This window comes from Capricornis sumatraensis, chromosome 20 (assembly GCF_032405125.1).
Source record: "Capricornis sumatraensis isolate serow.1 chromosome 20, serow.2, whole genome shotgun sequence".
NCBI lineage: Eukaryota > Metazoa > Chordata > Mammalia > Artiodactyla > Bovidae > Capricornis > Capricornis sumatraensis.
The window spans coordinates 60772339-60786411 of NC_091088.1; the positions used below are offsets into that span (position 1 = coordinate 60772339).

At 53.2% G+C, this 14073-nt stretch overlaps 2 protein-coding genes across 2 annotated transcripts; one reads left to right on the forward strand and one right to left on the reverse strand.

The window, feature by feature from the left end:
- Positions 1 to 1132: 1132 nt before the first annotated feature.
- Positions 1133 to 4695, forward strand: PPP1R15A (protein phosphatase 1 regulatory subunit 15A). Its single transcript, XM_068991859.1, has 4 exons — positions 1133 to 1327; positions 2006 to 3251; positions 3354 to 3931; positions 4351 to 4695. The coding sequence occupies exons 2-4, from the start codon at positions 2015 to 2017 to the stop codon at positions 4693 to 4695; spliced, it is 2160 nt and encodes a 719-aa protein (XP_068847960.1). The 5' UTR covers positions 1133 to 1327; positions 2006 to 2014.
- Positions 4696 to 5839: 1144 nt separating this feature from the next.
- On the reverse strand, positions 5840 to 13442 carry TULP2 (TUB like protein 2). The gene is made up of 12 exons (XM_068992751.1): positions 13411 to 13442; positions 12922 to 12973; positions 12384 to 12510; positions 11594 to 11731; positions 11227 to 11349; positions 10301 to 10422; positions 9327 to 9629; positions 7629 to 7741; positions 7024 to 7138; positions 6841 to 6939; positions 6434 to 6605; positions 5840 to 5973 (listed from the first exon to the last, which is right to left on the reverse strand). The coding sequence occupies exons 1-12, from the start codon at positions 13440 to 13442 to the stop codon at positions 5840 to 5842; spliced, it is 1530 nt and encodes a 509-aa protein (XP_068848852.1).
- Between the last annotated feature and the right edge of the window lie 631 nt (positions 13443 to 14073).

Here is a 14073-nt window from a genome sequence, read left to right on the forward strand (position 1 = left end):
CAGGGTCAATGTCCACCTCGGATTCACGCGAGAATTCCGTTCTAGAATGAGGATGACCCCTTCAGGAGGGAGACTTGAGTCCCGGGCATATTTTGAAGAACAGGATTACTGGGTAGGGCGGGAGGGATGGGGGTGAGTAGCAGGGAGGCGGTGCAGGGGAGGACTGGGACTGTGTTCCTGGGCCTGGAATTTGTGGCAGAAGACCCCCCCCCCCCCACTCCCATGAGGTTCCGTTGGTGCTACACAGCCAGAATTTCAGTTTGTGTAAGCAGAGGTTTTTTGTTTTGTTTTGATAAATTTGAAGCAGGTGAAACCTACGAGTGGAGACTTGCGCCCGAGACAGGGAAGGCGTGTGAATTTTTGGTTAAGTATCCCCTCACCACGATAAAGAATCTGCCTGCAATGCAGGAGACCTGAGTTCGATCCCTGGGTCAGGAAAATCCCCTGGAGAAGGGAATGGCTATCCACTCCAGTATTCTTGCCTGGAGAATTCCAGGGATAGAGGAGCCTGGCAGGCTAGTCCATGGGGTCGCAAAGAATTGGGCACAACTCAGCGACTAACACCTTCACTTTCACCACGTATTTGTTGAGTACTTACTATGTGCCATGCAGTGAGCAAAGCAAAGTGCCTGCCTTCAGGGGGCTTACACATTCTGTCTCTTTGGCAATGAATCTAGACTCTGCTGTGACCGCCTTGGGCAAGTGATTTCATTCCCAAGCCTCAGTTTCCCCATCTATGATATGGGAACAATAATACTCTCCCACACCAGGTAGGAAGTCGAACAGATGGAAAGTAGGAGACTCTAGACTGGGGCCTGGTTTTAAGTTAGAGGCGGGGCATTTGGTTGGAACAAGGGTTAAACGAGCTCGCTTTCTGCTTGAGCAGTTCACGCGCTTGAGTGACAGCTCGCTCGCTTGGGGCGTGGCCACGCTTGGAAACACCGCCGCCGCGTGATGTCACAAAGCGCGGAATCTCCGCGAGAAGTCCAACCTTGTTTTCCGTTCCCTTCCCTCACGTTTACGTTTCGAAACCCCGCCTCCCTTCTGACGTCAGCACGTCCGGCTGCCTTGATCTATAAAAGTGCTGACGGTAGCGTCACCTTTTCGCGAAGTTTCCGGCCTGGATGTATTTGTATGTTTCCGTGGACGATCGTATGCCTCTTTGTCGCGACAGCGCTTGTAGCAGCCGGTGACAACTTGAGTCCTCGAGCCCGACGCCGGAGGGCGAGATGAACGCGCTGACCTCCCGAGCCGTCCGAACCTGCGAACGCTTGTGGCAACCTCAGCCGGCGCTCCTGCCTCCGGGTTGACGCGCAGTCCAGAGCTGGTGAGTTGAGGGGATCGGAACACCTAGGTCCCCAGGGGTTGGGGGCTGGGACCGGACTCCTGGCCAGTTAGGAGTTGGGAGCTCAGACTTCTGAATTCCGGTGGGTTCTAAGGAAGGCCTGGAAACCTGAGGGGTTCTGGAGGGGTGGGAGGAACCCCAGGGCTCCGACTTAGGAACCAGAAAGAATTGGGAACTTGAGAGTCCTGAAGCAGACAGAGGAGGGGTCCGGGAGCCAGACTCTTGGGTCCCCAGAGAAGTAACCATCCAGGGATCGGAATTTTTGAGTTTCCAAGGCGGGGGTGGGTGATGGGAGCTAATTTGTCAGTCCTCAGGAGTTGAGAGAAGCAAGGACTAGGACTCTGTCCCCAAGAGAAGTAAGTAGAGGACCTGCGTTTTGGCTTCCTGGGACCAGGATTTTCGGGTTTGAGAGCAGATGGGGCTAGGGGCTTGTTGGACTCAGGGAAGGAGAAACTGGGGACTCCTGGGTTTTGAGAGAAGAGGTGGGGAAACAAAGGTCAGAGATGGGAGTGGCTAGGATCAGAAAGGAATGTGGGGCAGGAACTCTTACATTGCTGTTTGTGTTACTATTTCCGTTGCTATGACTCAAGGTCATCCTCTGATGCCATTCCCTAAATGGCTTCTAAACCTGACCCCCCTTTTCCCCTCCTCTTTCCCCAGCCCAGACAGATGGCTCCAGGGCGAATACCCCATCAACCTGCCCCCTGGAGTGGTACCCACCCCTTCTTCCTCCTGTCCCCACTGATGGGCCTTCTCAACCGGGCCTGGAGCCTCCTGAGGGGCCCAGGACCTCCAGAGCCCTGGCTAGTAGAAGCAGTAATCGAAGCAGATCAGGGAGGAGCTGGCCTGGAGGATGAAGCAAAGGCTTCTCTGGCCACCTACCATGCCCCCTGGGGTAGGCACCCTCAAGAGGAGACCGAAGACAGTGGAGCAGCTGAGGAGGACAGAGAAGCCTCCCCGGGGGCCTGCCCTGACCTGGAAGCCAAGCATTCTCTTCCCGAAGTCTGGGGACTTTCCGATGATGATGATGAAAAGTACAGTGGGGAAGAAGCAACTGGTGTCCCTAGAGAGCAGGAAGAATTTATGGATGGCCAGCCTGCTCCCCTGCCCCTCAGCCTTCTGATAAGATCTCTACCAGACCTTCCTGGGGAGAAGGAATCTAAGGAAGAAGCGGTTACTGGAGGTAACGAAGTGACCCGGTTCTCTTTTCCTCTGTCACACTGGGAGTGTTGCCCAGGGGAGGAGGAAGAGGAGGAGGAGGAGGATGGAGAAGCTCTTAGGGTGTGCGGCCCGGTGAATGGAGCCACAGAAGAAAGAACAGAGACTGAAGCAGCCACGAAGACCTCCATGTACCCCTCATCTGTAGGCTCCCACCTCAGGGCCTGGGAATGTTGTTTGGGAGAGGAGCCTGAGGAGGAGGAGGAGAAGGACAAACAGGCTGGGAAAGGAGATGCTGACCCAGGGCCACACTCCACAAGTCTAGCCCAGAGGCCCTCCCTCAGGACCTGGCAGCATCCATCCAGTGCGATCACAGAGGAGGAGGAGAAGGAGGACTGTGATTCAGAGGAAATGGGGGCTTCCTCTTCCGTCCCACCCACAAGTGCCTTCCTGAGCGCCTGGGTGTATCGACCAGAAGAAGACACGGAGGAGGAGGAGGACTGTGATTCAGAAGCAACTGAAGATGAGGGAGAAGCCGAGGTCTCCTCTGCCATCCCACCCACAAGTGCCTTCCTGAGCGCCTGGGTGTATCGACCAGAAGAAGACACGGAGGAGGAGGAGGACTGTGATTCAGAAGCAACTGAAGATGAGGGAGAAGCCGAGGTCTCCTCTGCCATCCCACCCACAAGTGCCTTCCTGAGCGCCTGGGTGTATCGACCAGGAGAAGACACGGAGGAAGAGGAGGACTGTGATTCAGAAGCAACTGAAGATGAGGGAGAAGCCGAGGTCTCCTCTGCCATCTCTCTGAAAAGTTCCTTCCTGAGCGCCTGGGTGTATCGACCAGAAGAAGACACGGAGGAGGAGGAGGAGGAGGACTGTGATTCAGAAGCAACTGAAGATGAGGGAGAAGCCGAGGTCTCCTCTGCCATCTCTCTGAAAAGTTCCTTCTTGAGCGCCTGGGTGTATCAACCAGGAGAAGACACGGAGGAGGAGGAGGACTGTGATTCAGAAGCAACTGAAGATGAGGGAGAAGCCGGGGTTTCCTCTGCCATCCCACCCACAAGTGCCTTCCTGAGCACCTGGGTGTATCGACCAGGAGAAGACACGGAGGAGGAAGATGAGTATGAGGACGAAGATGATGAATCAGGAGCAGCTGACTTGGGACCCAGCCCCTCCCTTCAGACCCAGAGTGCCCTCCTCAGGGACCAGATTTATCAGCCTGAAGAGAAAACAGATGGAGGGGAAACTCCTGAGAAGTGGGGAGAAGCTGAGCCCTGCCCCTTCCGAGTGGCCATCTATCTACCTGGAGAGAAGCCCCCACCTCCCTGGGCTCCTCCTCGGCTGCCCCTCCGACTGCAAAGACGGCTCAAGTCTGCACAAACCCCCACCAGGCATCTGGACTTTGAACCTCTCCCGAAGACCAGAAAGGTAGGTAACTGAGAACTTAGATTCTTGAGGTGAGGGAGGAGAGGGCTGGGAGCCAGCACTTCTGGACCTGGGGACCAAAGGACTGGAGGCCCCGACTCCTGGCTTCCCCATATTGCAGAGGGTTGCATGTGAGCTCCATTGGGAGGGTTGTGTTCACGTTAATGCAATCCTTTGCAAGAGGCTGGCCCCTGTGGGAGGAAGGAGCCTCTGAGCTCATGTCAACCCCAGGGCCCCACCTCTACCTTCAGTGAGTCAGCTGAGGAATCACTTGGCAGGCGAGATAACAAGCCAGATGACAAGCATTGTTGTGCAACTCATTTCTTTTTGTTGTTTCTCTTTCTCCCCACCTCCCCACCTGCGGCCCTTTTATCTTGTGTGTGTGTGTGTGTCTCCCCGTGTCTGTGCCCATCCATCTCCAGGTGCGCTTCTCTGAGAAGGTCTCCGTCCATCCCCTGGTTGTCTGGGCAGGACCAGCCCAGGCCGCCCGCAGAGGCCCCTGGGAGCAGTTTGCCCGGGATCGAAGCCGCTTCGCCCGACGCATCGCCCAGGTCCAAGAGGAGCTGGGTCCCTACCTCACCCCTACTGCCCGGGCCAGGGCCTGGGCACGTCTCGGGAACCCTCCCACTTCCCTGGCCACCGTCCCTGTCCCTTCCCGGACCTCACCGATGTCCCCCCTCCAGGCCACACCCTTAAGCCGTGCTCTGGCTTCTCCCTCCCCTCCCTGTTTGTCTCCTTGCCTAGACCTCAGTGGGAGGCGTGGCTAATGTGAAGTAGTTCTTGTGTTAACTATTTATTTATTTGACTGTTGGTTTATATAATGAATAAAGCTTTTTGTAATAAGCAGCGTCTCCGTGTGTGTCTGAGCTGACAGCATTCACTACTCCTGAGTCCCCAAGATAGTTGAGAGGGGAATACATAAAGGCCCGCACTTCCATGGAAGATAAACTACATTTCCCATCATCCCTTGAATCTGCCTCTTCCAATCCAGAGGCTTCTTTGAACTAAGGACTGGTGGGTTTTGTCGGTTTTTTTTTTTTTTGCTTCTTCCTACATTTTATTAAACCTAGGACAGTTATCTCCCCAAAGGGTCTGGGAGCTGGTGCTCCTGAAATACAAAGACTTATACTCTCTACTGGCAGATGTGAGTTCCCCAAGGCTTTTACACTTATAAATGTACCTGATTTCACATTTATAAATCCTATGTCCATAAACTTTCGTTTTCTGTAAAATGCGGCTAACAACTGCACATACCTTAAGAGTCTGTAAGACCCCAAAATAAGTCATAATTAAAACGGTGTTTGTTGGATAACGCGTTAGTGTTGCTACTAGTGGGATTATTCTTTCATCCACACATGCATGTCTTCAATTACCCATCCTACTTACTGCTCCAACTTAAAAAATCTCAGCAGTTCAAACAAGAGTGCTCCAAATATCCTGCACCCGGTCCAGCCTCATACGCTGCCCCTCCCCACTGGTTCCCCAGCAGGCTGATGCTGCACCACCCTTTCATTCCGAAAACCACCAACCCCCCTTCCACCTTTGTATGAGCTGCTGCCTGACGTGCCCGTCCCTGACCTCTCTGGCCCAGCTAGTTCCTTGTGGTTATTCAGATGTAGCATGAAAGTATATATATTTTAGAGATGCCTTGCTCTGACCCAGCCATCTTGTATTTTCCTCCTTTATAGCAGGCGAGCATTTTGAAGTTTTGTTAAGACCCATCCCCCATGATCGGACTGTGATTTCAGGAGAACAAGTGTTGCCCATAAGCCCACTCGCTAGAGCACAGAACGGGGCGCCCAGGCGCCATCTAGTAAGTATTGGTTATTAGTAAACTCACGTAAAAGAAGGCATGCTGAGGCCCTTTCTTTAAATCAGCAGGCACAGAAGCTGATGAGTTATTTATTGAATTTACTCACATGCCAGCTTCCCATCGAAACTGGACAAGCAGATGGCAAAGGCTTGGAGAGGGCAAAGTGGGAAGCGGAAGTCCATGATGAACGCGTCTGGGGCTATACGACCAAACTGGAGCACGAAGTGGTCCGCTGAAGAGGAAGTCAGGAACTGAGGGTGTGTTAGTTCCCTGCCGCGGGCCTCTGAGCCGCGAGAACTACGACTCCCGAGAGGCTGTGCGGCGCCCTTATTCCGCCCAGAATCCCGGAAGAGTGTTTACATGGCCCTTAGCCGTGTTCCCTGGTGGCTCAGACGGTAAAGCGTCTGCCCGCAATGCCGGAGGCTCAGGTTCGATCCCTGGGTCGGGAAAATCCCCTGGAAGAGGAAATGGCAACCCACTCCAGTATTCTTGCCTGGGAAATCCCATGGACAGACTCGCAAAGAGTCGGACACGACTGAGCGACTTCACTTTCAGCCGTGTACACTACACTTCCCTATAGGCTTTGCAATAGCGTGGAGTCGACCCTCCCTGCAAAATCGCTCAAGTGCTAATGGGAGAAGTACTTTTCCTCCAGCCCCCTTGCCAAGGTAAATCGGTTCCTAGGAGCTCACGGTTATCCGGATGCACGATCTGGAAGTTCTTGACCGAGGCCCGTGTGACCCGACCATGAAAATTGAGCACGTAGGCGCCGCTCTGGTCGTTCCACGATGGGGCTTTATTTTGCATCAGGACCAGGCCCTGGCTGGCCCCTCGTTTGAGGCGACTCAGGAGCGATTCTTGTTCCTTAAGGGTAAAGTAGGGGGCGTGGTTAGCCAACTACCAACCAACTTTTTCCCTCCGAAAGCAGAATTGTGAGTCCCTAGTTTTCTCTTCCTAAGACATATAAGTCTGACAAAAGCCTCCCGGCTTATGTGACCTTATGCAATCCATCGGCCCCCTCTCCTCTTAGCATCTATGGCCGGTCCCCCAGACCTTCCTCCTCCACTGACCCAGAGATTCTCAAGTTTGGTGGACTCACATTTTTTGGCTGGACACAGATTCTCTGGTTCTGGGCGTTGATTTCCGGAATAATAACATTCATTTTCCGGGGCCCTCGGAATCCCAAGACGTTGGTCTCCTGAGGGTGGTATGCTCCATTTGACCTGCTTCTTTCTCCCTCCCCACCGTTCTACTCCTCTCGCTCATCCCCCCAGACACTCACATAACATACAGCTCCTAGCTCCTCCCTGATCTGAGCTGTCTCCGGAAAAAAATGTTTCCTTTCCGGATTCACCCCATTGTCGAAGATGCTGAACTTGGTGCCCAAGGCATTAGATCTGCTCCAGGAGGGAAATGGTCAGAATAAAAACAATATTTCTGTTTTGCTTTCCCATGTCATCTCATCAAGTCTTTCAATCCATCCTCTACATAAGACTCATGTTCCATCTACCAGTCCCAGGTCCCTCTCTTCCTTTGCGGAGAAGGATTTTTAGGCTCCTGCCTTGGGCCTTTAGGAACGCTCTTCCTCTAAGACAGAACTCACATATATGAGCCCTCTTCTGTCACAGGAACTTAGAAGTCCCAGCTCCCTGCCGCTCAAGAAGTCAAATGTCTTTAATGCCAGGCTTACCTCCAACGTCTTCAGTTCTATTCCCAACCACCCTGGAGTTACAACTTGAAGGACTACATAACCCATCAGTCCCTAAGAGAAAAAGTTCTAGAGCAGGTGGAATTTGTACCCCTGGACTGCTGGGAAATGTAGTTCAACTGTCCCCTTCCTCCCACCCCTTGCCACCTGTTTAGCACACACATCAGAACTCTGCCCACCTGACTTTGCCCATAAAATTGTCTCCATCCCGAGACAGGTCTGTAGGGTCCAAGGAGATGAGGTAATTAGAGGTTTTGCTCCATTTTCTCTTGCGTCCCGCCAGAAGGAAGTGCTGTGGATGTGATAAATAGCCCATTAGAATCGACTTCTGATATTTGGCTAGAGCTAGGGGTCCGAAAGACCCAGGCTTCCCTGGTGGTGGTGGCGCTAGTGGTAAAGAAGCAACCTGCCAATGCAGGAGACCTTAGAGATGTAGGTTCGAACCCTAGGTCAGGAAGATCCCCTGGAGGAGGTATGGCAACCCACTCCAATATTCTTGCCTGGAGAATCCCATGGACAGAGGACCCTGGTGGGCTACTGTCCATAGGGTCACAGAGTTGAAAAGGACTGAAGTGACTTAGTGTGCACACAGGGGTCCAAAAACAAGGAAATACCGTATCCCAAGACAGAGGAAAGGGTAATGGAGCAGTAAGTGTCCTAAAGCTTGCTGGAAAGGAAAGGGAATCAGTCCTGAATATTCATTTAAAGGACTGATGCTGAAGCTGAAACTCCAATACTTTGACCACCTAATGCAAAGGTCTTCTTCATTGGAAAAGACCCTGGATGCTTGGAAAGACTGAAGGCAGGAGAAGGGGATGACAGAGGATGAGATGGATGCATGGCATCATGACTCATGGACATGAGTCTGAGTAAGCTCTGGGAGTTGGTGATGGACAGGAAAGTCTGCCGTGCTGCACTCCATGGGGTCACAGAGTTGAAAATGACTGAGCAACTGAACTGAGGCTTGCTGGTAGATGCAGGGCGTCACCTGGGTCCCGAAAGGGGAGCTTCATTTCACATCTTAATATCTCCCCTTACTCCTTCGGATATTGGGCCCAGGGCTGAGGGAAAGCCAAGGCAGGGGCGAACTTGCCTGGCAGGCAGGGCCTGGTTTTAGAATAGGGAAGGGCTTCACTTGGAACATTACAGCAGGACTTCAGTGTTTCATCTGTGAAAACCCTATCTGGCACTGAGTAGGGGAAAAGCCTCTTTCTGGGGGAGAATGAATAATTGAGAGGCAGTCACACGTGAGAGAAAAATGACCTGACTGAGAGGGGCTTAGCTTGGCTATCAGTGGAATAGCTTAGCTTCTGAGAGGGGCCGGGACCTGTCTCAGGATTGGGTGGGACTAGGGTCTAGATTTGGACCAAGTGAGAAGTGAAAGTCGCTCAGCCGTGTCCAACTCTTTGCAACCCCATGGACCACAAAGTCCATGGAATTCTCCAGGCCAGAATATCCAGGAGTGGGTAGCTGTTCCCTTCTCCAGGAGATCTTTCCGACCCAGGAATCCAACCGGGGTCTCCTGCATTGCAGGCAGATTCTTTACCAGCTGAGCTACTAGGGAAGCCCCAACAAAAGGTGGCAAATACCTGGAGGGTCTGTGAGGGGTGGCGTTTGGGACTCTGAGGAGGCGTGGCCTAGCTGTGAGAAAGGCCAGCTCAATTCGAAAGTGGACAAGCCTGGGTTATGGGATGGGGAGGGCCTATGCCACTGGGCTTTGAGAATAAAGGAGCCCAGTTCTCTGAAGGGCAGGGCCTGACGTTGGAGCTGATTAGTCCTAGCTCAGTGAAGAGCAAGGCTTCCATTCGCCTAAGTAAGTCTTGATCTCACTCAAAACCCTGCGAGGTGGGACTTGTTTCCAAGCTGCCAGACCACACCTTCCGGCCGTGGGTTGCCTCCAGGTAGAGGTAGTAGAAAGGGAACATGCCCTTGTCTACCCCGCCCTTGTTGCGGCTGATGCGACACTGCACCGTGTGACCGCGCATCGCTGGCTGCAGCACATAGGCTTTCATGTCCTCGCCCAGCCGAGGGCCTGGAGCGCAGGGTGGCTTGCAGGGCGAGCTCCCCACATCGCCGCTGCCTGAGCTGCGCGCGCCCTCGGACACCACTTCATCGGCCATCCCTGGGGATTTCCTCATGGTAAACTCCGGCTCCTCTTTCTTCTCTTCCAGGTCTTCACCCTGGCCCACGCACCAAATTCAAGTTGAGAGACAGCCGAGGCTTGCCCTCCTCAGCCCGCTCACCCTCCCCTGCTCCCCGCTTTGCCAACCAGTGCTTGGCCATCCCAGCTCAGGGTTCCGTCGTCTAGACCAGTTTCTGTCTATTGGTCAAATATCTCAGCTGCCTGCTGTTTGGCCAGTACATTCAATTCCCAAGCTCAAACCCCAAGATCGCTTCATTTATTGATTGGCCAGTAACCCAACTGGCCACACCCATTTCACCTACCAATTGGAGAATCCTCTTGAAAGTATTGCCCATTCCTTTAATACCCGTGGTCACCGGGTCTATATATTAACAACATATAATACCGCCCAGATCTTCTCAACTGAAACTATCTCGCTTTCATTCATACCAAAATGAGTGCTATCTGGTCCTTTCCTATCACTATTTCACCCTCTCCAAAGCTCACCGCCTTTTGGTGGGCTGGGTTTTAAAGTATATGCTCACATCAATTCCGATCCTCTAGGTTGAAAATAAATGGTGCACACAAAGAACTTCTGGTAGCCCAAACATAACAGGTTCCACCCACCAGTAAAAAGGGCCCTTGATTGGGCTGCAGAATTTTAGCGCCCTGCGAGCCTGAGACTAGCCCTCCTCCTCCTATATCCTTATTGGCTGTGCCACCTCCCACCTTGTTGGAGGCCAAGTCTCCAAGGCCACCGTCACCACCCATTCCAGGGCTTGATCTGGCACTGGGCACTTCGTATTCATTTCCAACATCTTGTAATTCGCTCTTGTCCTCAGCACTGGTGCCTAAGGGGTAGAAAAAAAAGCCCTGAAAAGACTGAGCTCAGGACACGTGGGTCCCAAGAGCTTGGGACAAGGTCATCAGTGCTAGCTGGAGAAGGTCAGAACTCCTAGGTTTCCGACTCCTACTTATTTATCATCAACCTCACTTGCCAGATCCTCCTCCTCCCCTATGTGCACAAGTTGAGAAGTCTGTGACTGCCCTGGATCTAAGGACAGGGAGGGGTTAGAGTCCTCTCTTTCCTTTGTCCCAGAGAGAGCACCCGCGAGACCGGGGAACTAAAATGGGAGGAGGGAGCAAGTCTGGTGTTATAACCCAGAGTCCTGTTATTGGAATCACTGGTCAAGTCATGAGCATAAAAGGAAATGTCCCTACCATTGAATGTTATTAAGAAAAAGGAATGAAATGCTGATAATGCTATAAAAGAGATGAACACTGAAAACATGCTGCAAAAGAAGCCAATCTCAAGAAATTATATACTGTATTATTCTATATATGAAGTGTCTAAAGACACAGAAATTAAATTAGTAGTTACTTAGGTCTGGGAGAAATGGGGGTCGGGTGGGGCAGTGACTGATAAAATATATAGGGTTTTCTTTCGTGGGTAATGATAATTAATAATCTAGAATTCACTGTGGTGTGTGTTGCACATCTCAGTAAATACACTGAAAACCATGGAACTGTACAATTTTAAATGAGTGAATTTGTATAATATGTGAAATATATCTCAACAGAGCTATTAGAAAAAAGGGGGAGGAAGTGCCACATGGACCAGGGGACCAGACTTCATCCAGTGTCACAGAAATTACCAGATCGTTGGCAGGCTAGCCAGCCTTTGCGTTGCAAAAGAGTCCCCAGAGGCTCTTCACAAGGAGATGGCGAGGCAGGAACATCCTCCACGGAGATTTCCTCCAACTCCAGATCAGAACTGCCTGGTAGTCAAGAAAGGGAGGAGAACTGGAGACTGGGATTTCTGAATACCAGGGAAGGAAGAGGGCTGGAGATGCAGATTCCTGGGGATTGGAGGAGAAGGTTCATGACCTGGACTCCTTGCGGTGAAGTATATCCGGGCCGCGGGGGTCCTTTGGAGACAGCAAGGACTGAGTGGTTCTGGACTCCTGGGTTCTAGGGCGAGTGGAGTTCTGGGGTATCAACGGCCCAAGGATTTGAGATTACCTGCTTCTGTCGGCGGCAGCAGAGGATCACGCTCGCCACTGCCATCTCCACCGCAGCTCACGATGCCCAGGATACCGTGGGATCCAGGGCACAAATGCGCCTCTGGCACATTCTCCTGAAGGAAAGGGTTCCTGGGGCCTGGGAGGTGTGGCGAGGCCCATTAACACGAAGCATAAAATCTTGGTCCTCTGAGAAGATCCGCCTCCTCGCTGGTCTCCCAAACCTCGCCCCTGACTGACTACCCAACCCCCCGAGACCCACTCAGAACCCGAACCTCAAGACTCAAACAAGCACAGCCCTAGCACTAAACTGTCGCGATTCCGTGTGTAAACAGTCCCACGCGGGCTCTCCAGTAAATCGGCTTTAAATTACCCAGGCCTGGCCCCGGGGCTTTGCCTACTTCAGCCCTCCGGTTTCTCAGGAGGTGCGTCCCGTTGCTTTTCCAGGCACCTCCCCCAACTCTCCCAAGCCCACGAGTTCCACGACTCCTTAGACCCCGTCCCCGTACTCTCCGGGCGGTCCCCGGCTCTCCCAGGCTCCACCCTAGCCGAATCACAGAATTCTTTCGGGGCCCACCTCTACATGCACCATACGCCGCACTGTCGATCTCTCTGGCCACGTCCCCGAACTCTCACAGGCCCCGCCCAAAGATCTATCAAAGCGCCCCCACCCTCCGCGAGCTCCACCAGGCCCCTCCCCTCTGGGCCCTTTAGCCCCGGCCCCCACCACACTCCCACAGGCCCCTCCCTGCAGCCTGTGCGCCTGCCGGACTCGGGACACCTTTCCTCACCGCTGTCAGCCGAGAAGCGCTTCTCCCGGCGCCTCGCTCTCCGCGGCCGCACTGAAGCGTCAGGATTGGCCTGAACCATGAGGGGCTCTTGGCGCTTCCGTCGCTGCTTCTTCTCAAACAGACGCCACTGCGGGAGCGGAAAAGAGGTGGGGTGGGGGTCTAGGAACCGAACTGGAAGACAAGGGTGAAAGGGGGCCTGGGGCAAGGGGGGGTCCTTGCATAGGCGGGAGAGTTCCAGGCCTCCCGTCTGTCAGCAACTCCTTCCATAGAACCCTGAGTCCTGGCATCCAGGCCCCTCCTCCCGAAGGACCTAGGAATCCTAAGGACCCAGAACCCTTGCTCCTTAGAAATTTCGGAGTCTCGTCACCAAGATTTACTTCCTGAGGATTCCAAATTCCTGTTTTCTCGTTTCCCAATTGCAAAACTTGAGACTCCGAGAGAGCCAGTGAGGACCACTCTCAGATCAAGTCCTGGGGGTGGGACTCCTGAGAGGGTATGGAAGATAGGGGAGGGTTGGCAGGATTCCTGGGCACAGTACCTGCTGTTCCAGCTTCTGCAGTCTCATAGCGGCAAGCTCATCTCCCAGGGCCCTGAGAGAGGTGCAGGCTCATAGTGACAGCAAGCGGGCACCCCCGTTGCCCAAGAGCCCTTCCCCTTCTTCCCACTGCCCAACTTAGGGTTCTGAACACTTGTGAGGTCACAGAAGAGATAGAACCTGAGTCTGCTCCGCCAGTGCTGAAGTTCTTTCTCCCTGCACTGGCCAATCTAGAGTCCGGGGGTCAGAGATCTCAAGCCCCTCCTATCTCAGGACTCAAAGCCCCCAGCCCTTCCTCTTTCAGACCCAGTGGTCCTCATCTGTAGCTCCCTCCTGTTAGGTAGGTAGGACCCATTAGTCCAAGCCCCCAGCCCCTCCCTGCAAGGCACACATCAATAGGAGACCAGAGCTGCTGAGCAGGTGTTGGTATAATCAAAGCGCCCCCTTGCCCCCTCCATCTCTACCCTTGCCCATCCCATTTCCCCCACTTACTCTTTCTTCCATGTATCACTTTCCCAAGACATTCTGGAGAAGCAAAACAAAGAGTCAGGAACCAGACCCAACATCCCAATAGGCTCTGCCCTCCAACACCTGATCTTAAGCTTGGGATTTTCTCCTGGACCCAGGCAACCCAAGTTCCAGTGCCAATACTTGTTAGGGTCCCTGAAGCCTGTTTCCAGCTTTCACAACTATCAGGAGCCCAGGAGTCCAGCTTGCTCTTCCCCCAATATCTAACTCTCTCCTTCACCCAGACATGAGAACTCAAGACTCTGGACCCCAAACACCTCATCCCCAGTGATCCCAGACCCCCAGTACCTACCTGCCTGAGATCCTGGAGACCTCTCCTCTTCTCCTGCCTAGAGAGGCTTTTCACAATCACACCTCAATTCCTTTCCTGTCTGGCCAATTTCTAAACATAACTGACCACCTCGATAATCTCTGGGTCTCTGGGAAGTAAGCAGGGGAGAAAAGAGGGCTCAGAGGGAGTGCGGGGGATTCCCTTGGAACCTGCCCTAATCCCCCTCCCTTCTGACTCCACCCCGCGCTCTACTTCCAACAAAGCAATGACCTTTGGCCTCTGCTGCAGCCAGGCAACCCTGCTCCAGGGGTTCTAAATAGAAAGAACGTGCAAGTGTTCCTTAAAGGGACCTGCGA

Bases quoted from the DNA above. Each gene is read 5' to 3' on its own strand.
- PPP1R15A (XM_068991859.1), top strand. From the start codon at position 2,015: ATGGCTCCAGGGCGAATACCCCATCAACCTGCCCCCTGGAGTGGTACC. The intron at 3,252-3,353 runs GTGATTCAGAAG...GACCAGAAGAAG, and splicing joins CACGGAGGAAGAGGAGGACT to ACACGGAGGAGGAGGAGGAG. The intron at 3,932-4,350 runs GTAGGTAACTGA...ATCCATCTCCAG, and splicing joins CTCTCCCGAAGACCAGAAAG to GTGCGCTTCTCTGAGAAGGT.
- TULP2 (XM_068992751.1), bottom strand. From the start codon at position 13,442: ATGTCTTGGGAAAGTGATACATGGAAGAAAGA. The intron at 12,974-13,410 runs GTAAGTGGGGGA...CACCTCTCTCAG, and splicing joins AGTGATACATGGAAGAAAGA to GGCCCTGGGAGATGAGCTTG. The intron at 6,940-7,023 runs GTGAGTGTCTGG...TACCACCCTCAG, and splicing joins AGCTAGGAGCTGTATGTTAT to GAGACCAACGTCTTGGGATT.